This window comes from Aquarana catesbeiana, linkage group LG03 (assembly GCF_042186555.1).
Source record: "Aquarana catesbeiana isolate 2022-GZ linkage group LG03, ASM4218655v1, whole genome shotgun sequence".
Lineage (NCBI taxonomy): Eukaryota > Metazoa > Chordata > Amphibia > Anura > Ranidae > Aquarana > Aquarana catesbeiana.
Genome location: NC_133326.1, coordinates 569,472,662 through 569,488,587, shown reverse-complemented (window position 1 = coordinate 569,488,587; position 15,926 = coordinate 569,472,662). Strand labels below are relative to the sequence as shown.

General features: G+C 39.2%; 1 protein-coding gene across 3 annotated transcripts in view; it reads left to right on the top strand.

The window, feature by feature from the left end:
• The window catches only part of AMN1 (antagonist of mitotic exit network 1 homolog), a 279,533-nt gene that overhangs the window by 205,341 nt on the left and 58,266 nt on the right, over window positions 1-15,926 (top strand). For all 3 annotated transcript variants that reach the window (XM_073621864.1, XM_073621863.1, XM_073621865.1), the window contains one exon: window positions 967-1,078. In XM_073621864.1, the coding sequence (XP_073477965.1) occupies window positions 967-1,078 (112 nt within the window). The remainder of the gene's footprint in view (window positions 1-966; window positions 1,079-15,926) is intronic.

Genomic DNA, 15,926 nt, shown 5'->3' with positions numbered 1-15,926 from the left:
TGACGTAAAACACGTACGTCGGGACTATAAACGGGGCAGTGGCCAATAGCTTTCATCTCTTTATTTATTCTGAGCATGCGTGGCACTTTGTCCGTCGGATTTGTGTACACACGATCGGAATTTCCGACAACGGATTTTGTTGTCGGAAAATTTTATATCCTGCTCTCAAACTTTGTGTGTCGGAAAATCCGATGGAAAATGTGTGATGGAGCCTACACACGGTCAGAATTTCCGACAACAAGGTCCTATCACACATTTTCCGTTGGAAAATCCGACCGTGTGTACGGGGCAATAGAGTAGAGGGGGATTGGCACACCTGTTCATTTTTATTGCTGTCTATGTCTCCTTTAGGGAGATTCGTCCTCACTATTTGTCCTGTTTACTGTTATCATTGAAAGTGAAAGTAAAAGAGAATCCCAAATTTTGCGTTGTCCCCAGAAAAGTTATTAGGGGGATATCTTCCACTGGGCACAATAGTTATGGTGACACCCTGGGATTCTCTCACTTTGAAGGGATTTCCTCTCACTTCTTGTTTTGGCTGTGGTACAGGAAGTGAAGGGAAATCCCCCTAATGGGACACAGAAGGGAAAAAAACTGATGGGTTAAAACCTCCCTTACTCTATCAAAAATGAAAATAAGTTTTGCCTTTAGTTACACTTTAAGCCAGGATGTAATGTACAGAACTTCATAGTTCACAGTCAATAAACATCCACAAAAAAATATTATGTTACTGATATAATCCTTTTCTATAGCATATTTACAGAGCATTGTTTTTGTTACATTGGGTTGTTATTTTATCATTTGTTAATGGTATGCGTAAATCATATCTCTGTAAATTTTACTACCTATTCTATACTACCTATACTACCTTTTTCTATTCACTTCCTAGGTCTATTAAAAGGACTATAACATTTCCTTTTGTACAACTCTAAGTGTAACCCTAACTCTTTCTCTTATTCTTCATAGGAAGTTCACATGGATCGTTGTGTTCATCTTACTGATGATGCGGTGGAAGCCATCTTGACGTGTTGTCCAAACATTTACATCCTGCTTTTCCACGGCTGTCCACAGATTACAGGTCGGTCTTTGTCACAGACATCATACCTATGTATCTCATGCAGACACTATCATTCTTAAAAATTATTGGAAATTAGGCTTTAAAATTATTATTATACGGGATTTATATAGCACTAACAGTTTGCACAGCACTTTACTATAGAAAGGGGGACAGTAAATTTACAAAATGTTTCAATACAGAAGAAATTTTGAGGGCCCTGCCCATTGAGCTTACAATCTAAAGGGAGGGGGAGGTGGTACAAAAGGTAATAGCTTCAGGGGATGATCTGATGTAAGTGACTCAAGTACAGTTTGTGAGGTAGGCTTCCCTGAATAAATACGTTTTCGAGGATCACCTAAAGGCAGACCGGATAGTAGCTGGACATACTCGGGTAGGGAGTTCCAGAGGATGGGGAGATTCAGGAAAAATCCTGGAGGCGAGCATGAGAGGTGGTAACAAGAGAGCTAGAGAGCAAGATGTCTTGGGAGGAGCGGAGAGGACAATATCTGCAGGTGAAGTTGGTGATGTAGCTGTGGCAGTGTTGTGGATGGCTTTGTACTTTGTAGTTAGTATTTTGAATTTCATACGTTGGGCTAGTGGTAGGCAGTGAAGGGATTGGCAGAGAGGGACAGCAGTCACGGATCGGTTAGTAAGGTGTATAAGTCTAGCAGCAGCATTCATAATAGACTGAATGGGTGATAGCCTGTGTAAAGGTAGGCCAACGAGGAGGGAGATGCAATAGTCAAGGTGGGATATAACCAAGGAGTGAATAAGTTGTTTTGTGGTGTCGTTAGTAAGGAAGGGGCAAATTCTGGAAATGCTGCAAAGGTTAAAGCGGCAAGATTTAGCCAGTGATTGGATGTGGGGCCCAAAGGAGAGGTCAGAGTCTAGGATTATACCTAGCATCCTGGCATGTGTGGAGGGACCAATGGCCTGTTGATCTCAATAGTAAAGTCATGAGGGGGGGACCGGGGAGGAGAAAATATTACAAGCTCCGTTTTAGAAAGACTGAGTTTTGAGGAAGTGGTGTGGTATCCATACTGATATGGGGCTCAGTAATTTTTGTGATATGTGAGGAGATTGAGAGGGTGATCTGAGGAGTAGAGAGATAGATGTGGGTGTCATGGGCATAGGCATAGTATTGGAAGCCATGGGAAGTTATCAACTGGCCCAGGAAAGAGGTGTAGAGAAAGAATAGGAGGGGCCCTGGGGTACCTCAACAGAAAGAGGAGCGGAGGGGATGGTGTATGTGATGCTGAAAGTGCGCTGAGATAGATAAGAGGAGTACCAGGAAAGAGCAGTGTCTGGAGTGGAGTTTATTAAGGAGGAGTGGGTGGTCAACTATATCAAAAGCAGCGGAAAGGTCTGAGGCTCGCTTCACACTGGAACCCGCTGCGGATCGCACAGGAGCGCTGTGCGTCCCTGTTCCTCGATTCAGGGACAAATCTATGCCTGAATTCGGCCCTGAAATGGAGCCAAAGACGCACAGCGTTTCTTTGCAGTACGCTCTGCAGCCGCAACGGAGATATGTGAACCAGCTCCATAGGGAGCCAGTCACATACTCCTGCTATGCGAATTAGATGCGGGAAACCCGCATCTAATTAGCATAGGTGTGAATCTGGCCTAAGAGTATGAAGTGATGGCCGTTGGTTTTAGCATTTAGTATGTCATTAGTGAGTTTTAGTAGGGCAGGTTCAGTGGAATGTTATGGGCTTTCTGCCTGTGCTGCAGTTTACCAGTTAGCATTGTTTCCAGCTATATTTCAGTACTACAGTCCTCCTTATGTTATCGAGAGAGGGAAATGTTCTGTAGTCCTGTCCCAGGGTGACAATGCTACTCCTCCATAGTTACAGTACAGTGAGTGAACATTGTCACCCAGGACAGGAAGGGTGTTACTGGCAGGATCTCCATGTGATAATAAAGTAAAAGTAAATAATAAAATAAATTAAAAACTGAAATATTTTTCACGAACTAGAAAGCTGCAATATATTACATTTTTGTTTCTCACGTTAAATACACTTTAATGACTTGAAGGAGGCCTATACTGAGTAAAGTACATAGAATGCCTTTCTGACCGCCATCTGAAAATGCTAGTTGCCTTATTGTAATTAAGATTGTTAGTTTCATTCGTTTTCAAGTTACTGACCCAGAGCAATATGAGTTCTGACTACAGTGACTTAAAAATTACTTAACCACTTAAGGACCGAGCCTGTTTTTGAGATGTGTATTTTACAAGTTAAAAACATTTTTTTTTGCTAGAAAATTACTTAGAACTCCCAAACATTATACATTTTTTTTCTAACACCCTAGAGAATAAAATGGCGGTCGTTGCAATACTTTCTGTCACACCGTCTTACAAGCGCACTTTTATTGCAAAAAATACACGTTTTTGAATTAAAAAAATAAGACAACAGTAAAGCTAGCCCAATTTTTTTTATATTGTGAAAAATAATGTTACGCCGAGTAAATTGATACCCAACATGTCACGCTTCAAAATTGCGCCCGTTCGTTGAATTCCGACAAACTTTTACCCTTAAAAAGCTCCATAGGCGACGTTTAAAAAATTCTACAGGTTGCATGTTTTAAGTTACAGAGGAGGTCTGGGGCTAGAATTATTGCTCTCGCTCTACCGATCATGGCAATACCTCACATGTGTGGTTTGAATATTTTTTTATTTAAGGTACTTATATAGCGCCATCGATTTACACAGCGCTTTACATATACATTGTACATTCACATAAGTTCCTACCCTCAAGGAGCTTACAATCTAAGGTCCCTAACTCACATTCATACATACTAGGGACAATTTAGACAGGATCCCATTAACCTACCAGCATGTCTTTGGAGTGTGGGAGGAAACCGGAGTACCCGGAGGAAACCCACGCAGGCACAGGGAGAACTTGCAGACTCCAGGCAGGTAGTGTCATGGTTGGGATTTGAACCAGCGACCCTTCTTACTGCTAGGTGAAAGTGCTATCCACTACACCACTGTGCCGCCCGTTTGAATACCGTTTTCATATGCGGGAGCTACTCACATATGCGTTTGCTTCTGCACGTGAGCTCGGCGGGACGGGGCGCATTTAAAACATTTTTTTTTCTTATTTATTTTACCTTTTATTTTTTATTTTTACACTGTTTTTAAAAAAAAAATTGTGTCACTTTTATTCCTGTTACAGGGAATGTAAACATCCCTTGTAATAGTAAAAAAAGCATGACAGCACCTCGTAAATATGAGATCTGGGGTCAAAAAGACCTCAGATCTCATATTTACACGTAAATGCAAAAAAAAAAAAAAAATTTGTTATTTAAAAAAAACATTTTTTAAAAAAATGGCCCTTTAAGAGCTATGGGCGGAAGTGACGTTTTGACGTCGCTTTCGCCCTGCATTGTTATGGAGTCGGGTGGGCGCCATCTTCCCCTCACTCATCTCCATGCCCAGCAAAAGTGAAGATCCTCCGCTGCTGCCGATGGCTCTGGCAAGCGGCTGGGGGCACCGGAGCGTGGCAGGAATCCGCTGCAGAGACCACTTATCGGAAAGCGGACCGCCAGCCGAAGAAGAGGATACTGGGGTTATGGCAGCTAGCTGATATTTTTAGGAAAATTCCAAAATTATTTTTTAATCCAACTCTGCCCTCTTTAGGTAGTTGTGCATACAAGTGTATGATAAAATATATGTAATTAACATCATAAATTACGTGGAAAACACATCCACACCTACTTTCTTTTGGGGATAAAAGTTTGTAGAAAGATTAGGAGAGTGGAGCGAGAAAGGAGAGAAAAGAAGGAAGGAGACAAAGCTGATATCTCTCAGACAAAATACAGTCAGGTCCATAAATATTGGGACATCGACACAATTCTAATCTTTTTGGCTCTATACACCACCACAATGGATTTGAAATTAAACTAACAAGATGTGCTTTAACTGCAGGCTTTCAGCTTTAATTTGAGGGTATTTACATCCAAATCAGGTGAACGGTGTAGGAATTACAACAGTTTGTATATGTGCCTCCCACTTTTTAAGGGACCAAAAGTAATGGGACAGATTAACAATCATCCATCAAACTTTCAATTTTTAATACTTGGTTGCAAATCCTTTGCAGTCAATTACAGCCTGAAGTCTGGAACGCATAGACATCACCAGACGCTGGGTTTCATCCCTGGTGATGCTCTGCCAGGCCTCTACTGCAACTGTCTTCAGTTCCTGCTTGTTCTTGGGGCATTTTCCCTTCAGTTTTGTCTTCAGCAAGTGAAATGCATGCTCAATCGGATTCAGGTCAGGTGATTGACTTGGCCATTGCGTAACATTCCACTTCTTTCCCTTAAAAAACTCTTTGGTTGCTTTTGCAGTATGCTTCGGGTCATTGTCCATCTGCACTGTTAAGCGCCGTCCAATGAGTTCTGAAGCATTTTGCTGAATATGAGCAGATAATATTGCCCGAAACACTTCAGAATTCATCCTGCTGCTTTTGTCAGCAGTCACATTGTCAATAAATACAAGAGAACCAGTTCCATTGGCAGCCATACATGCCCACGCCATGACACTACCACCACCATGCTTCACTGATGAGGTGGTATGCTTTGGATCATGAGCAGTTCCTTTCCTTCTCCATACTCTTCTCTTCCCATCACTCTGGTACAAGTTAATCTTGGTCTCATCTGTCCATAGGATGTTGTTCCAGAACTGTGAAGGCTTTTTTAGATGTTGTTTGGCAAACTCTAATCTGGCCTTCTTGTTTTTGAGGCTCACCAATGGTATACATCTTGTGGTGAACCCTCTGTATTCACTCTGGTGAAGTCTTCTCTTGATTGTTGACTTTGACACACATACACCTACATCCTGGAGAGTGTTCTTGATCTGACCAACTGTTGTGAAGGGTGTTTTCTTCACCAGGGAAAGAATTCTTCGGTCATCCACCACAGTTGTTTTCCGTGGTCTTCCGGGTCTTTTGGTGTTGCTGAGCTCACCGATGCGTTCTTTATTTTTAAGGATGTTCCAAACAGTTGATTTGGCCACACCTAATGTTTTTGCTATCTCTCTGATGGGTTTGTTTTGTTTTTTTCAGCCTAATGATGGCTTGCTTCACTGATAGTGACAGCTCTTTGGATCTCATATTGACAGCAACAGATTCCAAATGCAAATAGCACACTTGAAATGAACTCTGAACCTTTTATCTGCTCCTTGTAAATGGGATAATGAGGGAATAACACACACCTGGCCATGGAACAGCTGAGCAGCCAATTGTCCCATTACTTTTGGTCCCTTAAAAAGTGGGTGGCACATATACAAACTGTTGTAATTCCTACACCGTTCCCCTGATTTGGATGTAAATACCCTCAAATTAAAGCTGAAAGTCTGCAGTTAAAGCACATCTTGTTTGTTTCATTTCAAATCCATTGTGATGGTGTACAGAGCCAAAAAGATTAGAATTGTGTTGATGTCCCAATATTTATGGACCTGACTGTATTTTGAGATTTCTGGTAAAGTATATATTTCTATTTATCTGTAGGCAATTGAATAGACATATATCTGGCTAAACCATTTAGTCCTTGTAGCATGAAGATTTGGAATTGTAATCATTCTAACTGCAGTATGAATTGTTCCTTTTTCAATCAAAGAAAGGAATACACACATATGTATAATCTCATTGAAAATGATTCCAGTTTCTAGTAAATGGTTTAGTTATGATGTATGCTTAAAATAAAATAATTATTGGAAATGTATATTTACCTTAAAGATAAGTCTTGGTTAAATCACCAATTCTGTGCATGGTATAACAAGTTTGTCCATGTGTGGTTAAAGTAAATTTGAGTTTGCAATATCTGTTGACTGAGAAAGGTCACGTGTCATAATCATCACCTTTTTGTTTTCACATCCTGTTGAGCCACTGATAAGCCATTAATTACTTTTAAGGAGTTACTCAGTTTTGTACCTTGGTAGTTTTGAAACAACATCCTGTGGCTATTTTCTCATTTATTTTTTTTATTTCAGGTACTTATATAGCGCAGTCAATTTACGCAGCGCTTTACATATATATTATACATTCACATCAGTCCCTACACCCTCAAGGAGCTTACAATCTAAGGTCCCTAACTCACATTCATACATACTAGGGCCAATTTAGACAGGATCCAATAAACCTACCAGCATGTCTTTGGAGTGTGGGAGGAAACCGGAGTACCCGAAGGAAACCCACGCAGACACAGGGAGAACATGCAAACTCCAGGCAGGTAGTGTCGTGGTCAGGATTCGAACCAGAAACCCTTCTTACTGCTAGGCGATAGTGCTACCCACTACACCACTGTGCCGCCCTTCTCATGATATTATCCATATTATTGAAATGGTGATCCATATTCACTGTTTGACACCAGTTATATTTTGATATTATTCTACACAGATTTTTAGTAAATGGATATCTATATATATTTGCACACATTTGTATTCCTTTTTTCTTCAGGTTAGCGCAAATAAACTAATTTGAGTTATTTTGTTGATTTGTGGAAATAAGTGGGAATCTCCCTAATCATAGATCCTTGCTTATTTTTATAAATATAAAATTGTTTAATATTTCAGTATAAACATTCTGACAAGCAGGTTTCCCTTCTCCAGGCAATGCTTAATTTGCTCTCTGATTTCATCCAGTTGAGCCTTTTGTATTGGATACTGAGGTAGTCTAGGAATGACAGCATCGGGTTTCAGTCTTATTTTTACTGAGGCACAGGTTATCATAAGTCCTGTTTTTCCTTGTCAAAAGAAGTTTATTGAGTATACAATGTTATAAAGATACATAAAGTAAGTTTACAAGGATCTATAAAGTAAGCTCATTGTTTTACAGTAGGGTTTATATAGGTAAATATCATGAAATTTCAAATATTAAACATTGGGTTCACGTAAACCTAAATTAAAGATATATATCATTTCCTTAGTTACTTTTGTAGGCATTTAAATGATTTATACCTACTATACATATTGTTTACAAGTAGAGTGTATATAGGTCAAATAAATTCTGATAATGAGCTTTAATCGTAAGGTGGAGAAAAGGAAAGAGAAAGAAGAAAAAGGGTTGAAAGGTAGAGGTATGGTCCACAAGGTTGTCCCGCTCGTCAGTTTATTATTCTTTTTAGTTCTCTTTGAAGCCTTAGAATGGGTGTCTCTGTAAGTCATTTAATCTGTTACCATGGCAACAGGACAGAGTCATTGAAGTTTGACAGGAACTGTTGTTTTATCCAAGGATGCCAAAGTTTTTCAAATTTTGGAATTTGATTTTGATCGATGGCTACCATCTTAGCATGGGACATTGTATTATTCATTCTGTGAATTGTTTCTGCTAGTACCAATGTAGGAGATTTCCATGCCTTGGCCACTGTTTGTTTTGCAGCCGTTATTAGTTGGATCATAAGTTTGAATTGAGAGAGTGTTAACCATTCCGGTTTTAGATTAAGTAAAGTTAAATATGGATCTGGTTGTATTATTTTTTTAAATATTTTAGATGCAATCACGAAGACTTCCTTCCAGAAGGTTTGGATTACTGGGCACGTCTACCATATGTGTAAATATGTGCCTATTTCTGGGCATCCTCGAAAACAAAGAGCTGAGGTATTAGGTGAATATTTTGCCACTCTAGCGGGTACAAAGTACCAGCGAGTTAGGACTTTATAATTTGTCTCCAGTGCTAAGATGTTGGGTGAAGATGACTTAGATGTGAGCCATATGTTATAGACCAGTCCGTGTCTTCTAAAGTTCGTCCCAGGTCCTCCTCCCACCTCTGAACGTAAGAGGGTCTATTAAGATTTGCTACTCCATATAATTGATTATAAAGTGATGAAATTGTACCTTTAGCAAATGGATCTTTTGTACAGATTGATTCAAAAATGGATAATTGGGATAATGGTGTATCCCCCTTTAGGAATGGTGTATAGAAATTTTTGATTTGGAGATATCTAAATATCTCAGAGTTTGGCAGATCATATTTTTCTCTAAGCGATGGGAATGAAAGGAATGATTTAGATGCTATGAAGTCATTTAGTGTCTGAATGCCTGATGTTGTCCAAGCTTTAAAAGAATTTGGGTAGATCCATGCCGGATAAAAGGCCGGATTTCTGATAAAAGAAAGGAGAGGATTGTGTGGAGATTGTAACTGATATTTGGTTTTTAGTTTATCCCAGAGAGATAAGAAGTGTTTAGTTATGGGATTATGAATTTTAAAGCGGTCCTTAGGATCAAGCCATAATAAATTTGATATTAATAGAGGGTCATTTTCTGAAGCCTCTATAAATACCCATAATGGGATTTCCTGTTTTGCATGGTATTTGGACAGACTGGCCAAATGTGCTGCTCTGTAGTAGTTAGTAAAATTAGGGTATCCCAGGCCTCCTTTATTTTTGGGAAGATGTAGTGTGTGTGTAGGTATACGTGGTTTAGAAGAGCCCCATATAAACGAAGTTGCTCTTTTTTGTACTATTCTCAAAAAATAGGAAGGAATTGGAATAGGGAGGACTCTGAATAGATAAAGCAATTTGGGTAGAATAGTCATTTTGATTGCATTAATCTTCCCTATCCAGGATAAAGGAAGTTGCGACCATTGTTTTATTAGATTTGTGATCTGTCTTAATACAGGAGGATAATTGGTTGAGAATAAGTCAGAATGAGATGCTGTTAAATGAATTCCAAGATATGGGATTGATTTTTCTGCCCATGTGAATGGGAGTGCAGCCCTAGCCGGGATCAATTCCATGTTTGTGAGTGAAATATTAAGCACTAGGCATTTCTTAGGATTAATCATAAGGCCGGATAGGGCTGCAAATCCATCAAGAGCTGGTATTAAGTTAGGACCAGAGACCTGTGGTGATGATAGAAAAAGTAATATATCGTCTGCAAATATACATAATTTGTGTGTAATACCTGCCAGTTATAGTTTGGTTTGTTCTGATGTATTGGGCCATGGGTTCGAGTATAAGGGCAAATAATAAGGGAGATAATGGGCAACCCTGTCGGGTACCTCTTTCGATATTAAAGGCTTCAGATTTGTATCCAGCATATTTTATATAGGCTTTGGATTTATTATATAATGCTTTGATCCATGTTAAAAGTGGGGTCCAAAACCCCATTTTTGTAATGAATATTGCATATATTGCCAGGATACTGTGTCAAATGCCCTCTTAATATCGAGAGATAGAAAACATAAAGGGATTTTCCGTTTTTTAGCAATATGTGCCAATAACACTGCCCTGCGTATATTATCGCCTGCCTGTCTATTTGGCATGAAGCCTACTTGATCGCTATGTATTAATTTTCCTATAATGCTATTGAGGCGTTTTGCTATTATTTTTGCTAATAATTTAATATCGAGGTTTAACAGAGAGATAGGCCGATAATTCACACAGGAAGTATCATCAGAAAGGGGTTTTGGGATCATACAAACAATTGCCATTAGTGTTTCTTGCCGAAAAGAATGTCCATCTAGAAGTTTGTTAAAAGTTTCAGTGAGAATGGGAGAGAGTATTTCTGAGAATGTTTTATAGTATAAAGCCGAGTAGCCGTCTGGGCCTGGTCTTTTGTTAAGTTTTAGGTCTTTTATGGCGTTAGCAACTTCATCTATAGTTATAGGCTCATCCAAACTGCTTTTTTGATTCTGAGATAACTCAGGTAAGGTTATTTTTGAGAAGAAGGATTCAGCCTCTGTAGGATTAAATTCATTGTTTGTCTTGTATAAAGTTGTGAGATGTGAGTGAAATTTATGGACTATTTTAACTGGATTACAAGTGTAAACATTTTTTGATAATTTCAAACGTATTGGTTTGAAAGATTTGTTAGTTGAATTTAATGCCCGAGCCAAATATGTACCTGGTTTGTTTGTATTCCTGTAGAAATTGTGTTTGGAGCGTTTGAGGGATTTATCAACTGACTCAGTGAGAAATAGATCGTATTCCAATCTAGATTTTTCCAGATGAGATTTTGTACTCTGGGATGGATTATCTTGAAATGATATGTAGGCTGCATTAAAATTGAGTTCTAGTTTTTTTGCTAGATTTTTGCGTTCCCGTTTAAATAGTGCCATTTGTCTTTGTATTGTACCACGCAAGACAGGCTTATGAGCTTCCCACAGTGTTATTGGGGAGATGTCTGTTGTATTATTAATTGATATGTATTCCTTTAAAGCTTGTTCAATGGCCATCTGATGTAGTGGGTGTTTGAGTATTATGTCCGGTAAGTACCACGTTGGGTCATGCACTTTTGGTATGGCTGAGGCTATAGTAGTGTATACTGCATTATGGTCAGACCACGGAATCGGAATTATATCTGATGCAATAATTTCTGGTATCATTCCTATTGTTAGAAAAATATGATCTATTCTGGTGAAGGTTTGATGAGGGTGCGAGAAATAAGTGAATTTCTTTTTCATTGGGTTACTTTCTCTCCATGAATCTACCAGATTGTATTTGGAAAGAAGTTGAGAAAAAGGTAATCTAGAGGTTATTTTGGATGGTGTAAAAGGTGATTTATCTAGAAATGGGAGGAGGACCTGGTTCGAATCCCCACACATTATCACTGTTCCTATTTTGTGTGTATTAATCACTTGTAATATATGTGAGAGGAATGGTGTAGGTTGTTTGTTAGGAGCGTAGTAGGAAATCACGGTGATTGCTGTATCCATTATATAACCCATGAGTATCAGGTATCTACCTTCTGGGTCTTTAATTTCTGATTATAAGGTGAATGGTGTGGATCGGTGAAATGCAATTAGAGTTCCCCTTTGCTTGGTACAGGCAGAAGCCGTGTAAATTTGTTGATAAAAAGGAGAAATATATTTTGGAGTAGAATCTTTGGTGAAGTGTGTTTCTTGGAGGCATACTATGTGAGCCTTCTTGTTATGGAAAGTACGGAAGGCTTTGGTCCTTTTTTGAGGGCCATTTATTCCCTGAACATTCAGGGAAAGTATATTCAGTGGTGCCATGGCAATAGATCAAATAGTTTTGACTTACTTTTTGTTATGCAGAGCTGACTGCGCAGATCAACCTGTGTGGACTGAAGAGATGAATAGATAGAAAAGAAACCAGTGAATTCTGGAGTAAAGAGTAAACAAAAAACATATGAGATTAGATGATACGTTGTATAAATTATTTTTTGCAAGTAATCACAATTTATCCGTGAAAGAGAATAAATATCTCTCTCAGGGGAATAAGTGCCTTCGTCACACTCCCACATAATATGGTTGGGAGAATGAGGAGGGCTAATGGGGGTACACGGATCTTCCGCTTACAGGAGAGAAGTGCTATGTCAAAAGACATCAAAATTATGTTTCATTAATTGGAGTGCAGAATATAGTTTTTGTTGAAATTATTTATTCCAGGGTGGTTGTATATGGTTAGTCTTGCCCTAGGCTAAATAATTCAGTTAGAAAGGTACTGTTAATAACTTTGGTATTGATGAAGATAGTTTGGGATTTTAACCCTTTTAGAGTAAACAATTACATATTTTATTCATATGTAACTGTTTAGATATGTTAACTCATAAAATTGAGGTTGTATTGCTTCAGATTAGAATAAACAAAAACATAATTCTAGGAACTAGTTAGGTAATAATATATTGTTTTAAGAAAAGAAAGAAAAAGCTTCCATTACTTCTGGATTATTGAACATATTTGTCCTAAAAAGTAATAAATCTATTGTTATTACCTGATAATATATAACTGAACAAGAATTTCCTTATTTCACTTATATATTCTAAGGCTATATGAATCAGAAGTAATAAGAAATATAACTGGAATGTAACATGATCCCACACAGTGTGTGACTATCAGAATGCAGTTACATTCAGTTATAAATACAGGTTTTTTATAGAGAACCATCTCTTAGTATAATAAATGAAGAGATATCAGGAATTAGGATGTCAGTCCACTGAATCTTCTTGGTCCATGGATGATGTGGCATAACGGCCTCTTTTGTGAGAATGATGATTCCCATTTTGTTCTGAAATTTTCTGAGTGCTGCCTGAAGGTGAAGATGATGCCATTCTTCTGCGTGTGGGAGTGTTGCTGCTTGTGGGTTCTGTCAGATTTAATTTTAAAAGGGTTTGTTGTAGTTCATCTGCTGATCTGCTTCTGTAAATTGTACCTTGGTAGTTAAATCTGACTGAAAAGGGGAAGCCCCATTGATACATAATGTTGTGGCTTTGCAGTTCCATTAGTTGGGGTTTCATGGATCGTCTTTTAGTAATAGTAAGTTGGGATAGGTCAGCAAAAATTTGATAATTGTGTCCTTGAAAATTAAGTTCCTTTTTTTCTCTTGCAGCAATTAGTATTTGTTCTTTCGTTCTGTAATAATGAAATTTTGTGATTATATCACGTGGGGGTCCATCTTTCTTTTTGGCTGTGAGGGCTCTGTGTACTCTGTCCAGTTCTAAACGTTCAATAGGGATATCTGGCTTTAGTTCTTGTAATAGAGCAGTAATAGTAGATTGCAGGTCTGTCACAGTTTCAGGTATTCCCCTTATGCGCAAGTTTGAACGTCTGCCTCTATTTTCGTAATCTTCGAGCTTAGTTTGAAGTATTAAATTCTCTTTTTTTAATTGTTCCAATTCTGTTATATTTTCTTGGGTTGTAATTTCAATTTCATCCATTTTTATTTCTAAGGCTGCGGTGCGGTTTCCCAGCTCTCTTATTTCTTTGGTTAGGCTTTTTGTTATTTGGTCTGAGGTTTGTTTTAAAGCCTTATGAAGCATCTTTTCAAATTGTAATAATATTACTGGGGATACTGAGCAGGCTTGTGGAGAAGTTTGTGAGAGGATTTGTTCTGTATCTGACTCAAATGGAGAGTCTTTCTGTGACATTTTCTGTCTGTGAGAGCGCCCTGATGCTGTATCTTGTGAGGTGACTGGAGCTGCTTCAGCTGCAGTGAGTGCCTGTGAGCTCTTTGTGAGGTGATTTTTATTTCTGCCACGGATTCCTCCCAGTACCATATTTCCTGCCCAAACTTTCACAGTTTGTTCCCTGGGGCAAAAAGGTTCAAATGGATACCTTTTGAGCCTGTAGGCTCTGCTTTGTCCTTCTCTTCTCTCCTCAGCGGTGTGGAGCTCTAACAATGCATGTCTGCTCCGCTAGGCTCCGCCTCCTGCCCCATAAGTCCTGTTTTTCATTTATTGGGCCAAACAGGGTTTGTTGTAATTGACAAATCACTGGGCAAACTTTCCACAGTTTCAGAGTCTCGCTGCAATGAGCAAAGGGCTATAATACTGTCCTATGTCTCCTCTGTTTGGTTTTAATAAGGAATAGAGGGAATTTTTACCTACATGTCATCCTTTAATTGATTTGATTTCTTTTCAGTGAGTAAATCATTTCCCAGTAAGTTTTAAGGAACAGAATCACTCAGAAGTACAGAGTCCTCAGTCTGAAAGGACCCAATAGCAAATTTTTAACAGGGAATAAGAAATCCCCCCTAACTCAACTGCTCTATTAACGTGATTCTAAATTCTCAAAGTTTTTTACTTTCTGTGCATGAAGGTAAAAAAAACCTTCTCCATGCAGCAGCCCCCCCAGTCCCCCTAATACTTAGGTGGTCTCAATCTTCCTCCAGCGCTGTGCATGAGAGCCTCGGCTCTCCATGGACTCTCTCCTCATTATATGAGACTGCAGTGGGAGCCATTGGCTATTACTCAATTATAGCCAGTGAGGAGAGAGGGGGGTGGGTCAGAGCCGTGGCTCTGTGTATGAATGGACATGCAGAGCCGCAACGTGGGAGCAAGCCTGCTTGGGTGCCCCCATTGCAAGCTGCTTGCTTTGGGGGCACGGGGCAAGAGGGAGGGGCCAGGAGTACCAGAGAAGGACCCGAGAAGAGGAGGATCAGGGTTGCCATGTGCAAAACCACTGCACAGAGCAGGTAAGTATAACATGTTTGTTATTTTAAAAATAAATAAATAAAAGCGTTTAGTGCCACTTTAACATTTTGAATGGGATAATTCACTTAATTTAATTTTAAAACAGAACAAACAGCCTCAGTGTCAGTCAGAAAATTTAGGGTCTGATAGTTGAAATTTATTTTCACTTAAGTACTCCCTTCTTCATTTTTTGAGATGATACATCGGGAGATCTGCCCGTTATCGGAAGTTTTCATCAAACGTTCTATCCTGTTGCTGCTGATTTTGGTGTTTTGGGACCCTGCAGTTCATTGCAAAATGGCCCATTTTAACCACAGTTATAACATGCAAATTTCCTGCTTGGTCTAAAGCAGTGGTTCTCAACTCCGATCCCCAGGACCCACTAACAGGCCAGAATTTAAGTATTACCTTGGGGAGATGCAGACTAGAATACTGCAATCACTGAGCAGCAAATGGTATCACCTGTGATGTATTTCAGTTATCCTGCAAACCTAGCCTGTTAGTGGGTCCCGAGGACAGGAGTCGAGAACCACTGGTCTAAAGCCATGTCTGCTAGATGATTGTTTTCCTTGCCTATCCTTTTCTGTTCCTGAATAGCATTAACCTTTTGAGATTTCTTTGCTTCCAAGACATCTATGTCTTGTTCTATAGCAGTGGCAAGAGATAGTAAGAAATTGAGAGGCTTATCTCTCCTCTCAGGATTTGCTGTCATCTCTGATTTTTGCTCTCAATCTTGTGCCTCATCACTTGTGATGTCCTCACCAGCATATTCCACAACAAATTACAGTTTCAAATTAATATATTATGCCATTCAGCCGGCCTGTGGGTTACTCAAGACACCTTAGACCAAAACTGAGGTGAGGTGCAGTCTCTTGGGTAACAAGCTCCCTGCCCAGTTCTGGGCTTGTTACCAAAGAGACTGCACCTCTTTTCACCTGCGCTTTGATGTTCTGAGCTCACCTATGTTCCCGGTCATTCTAGGTATCCCGTAGCTACAGA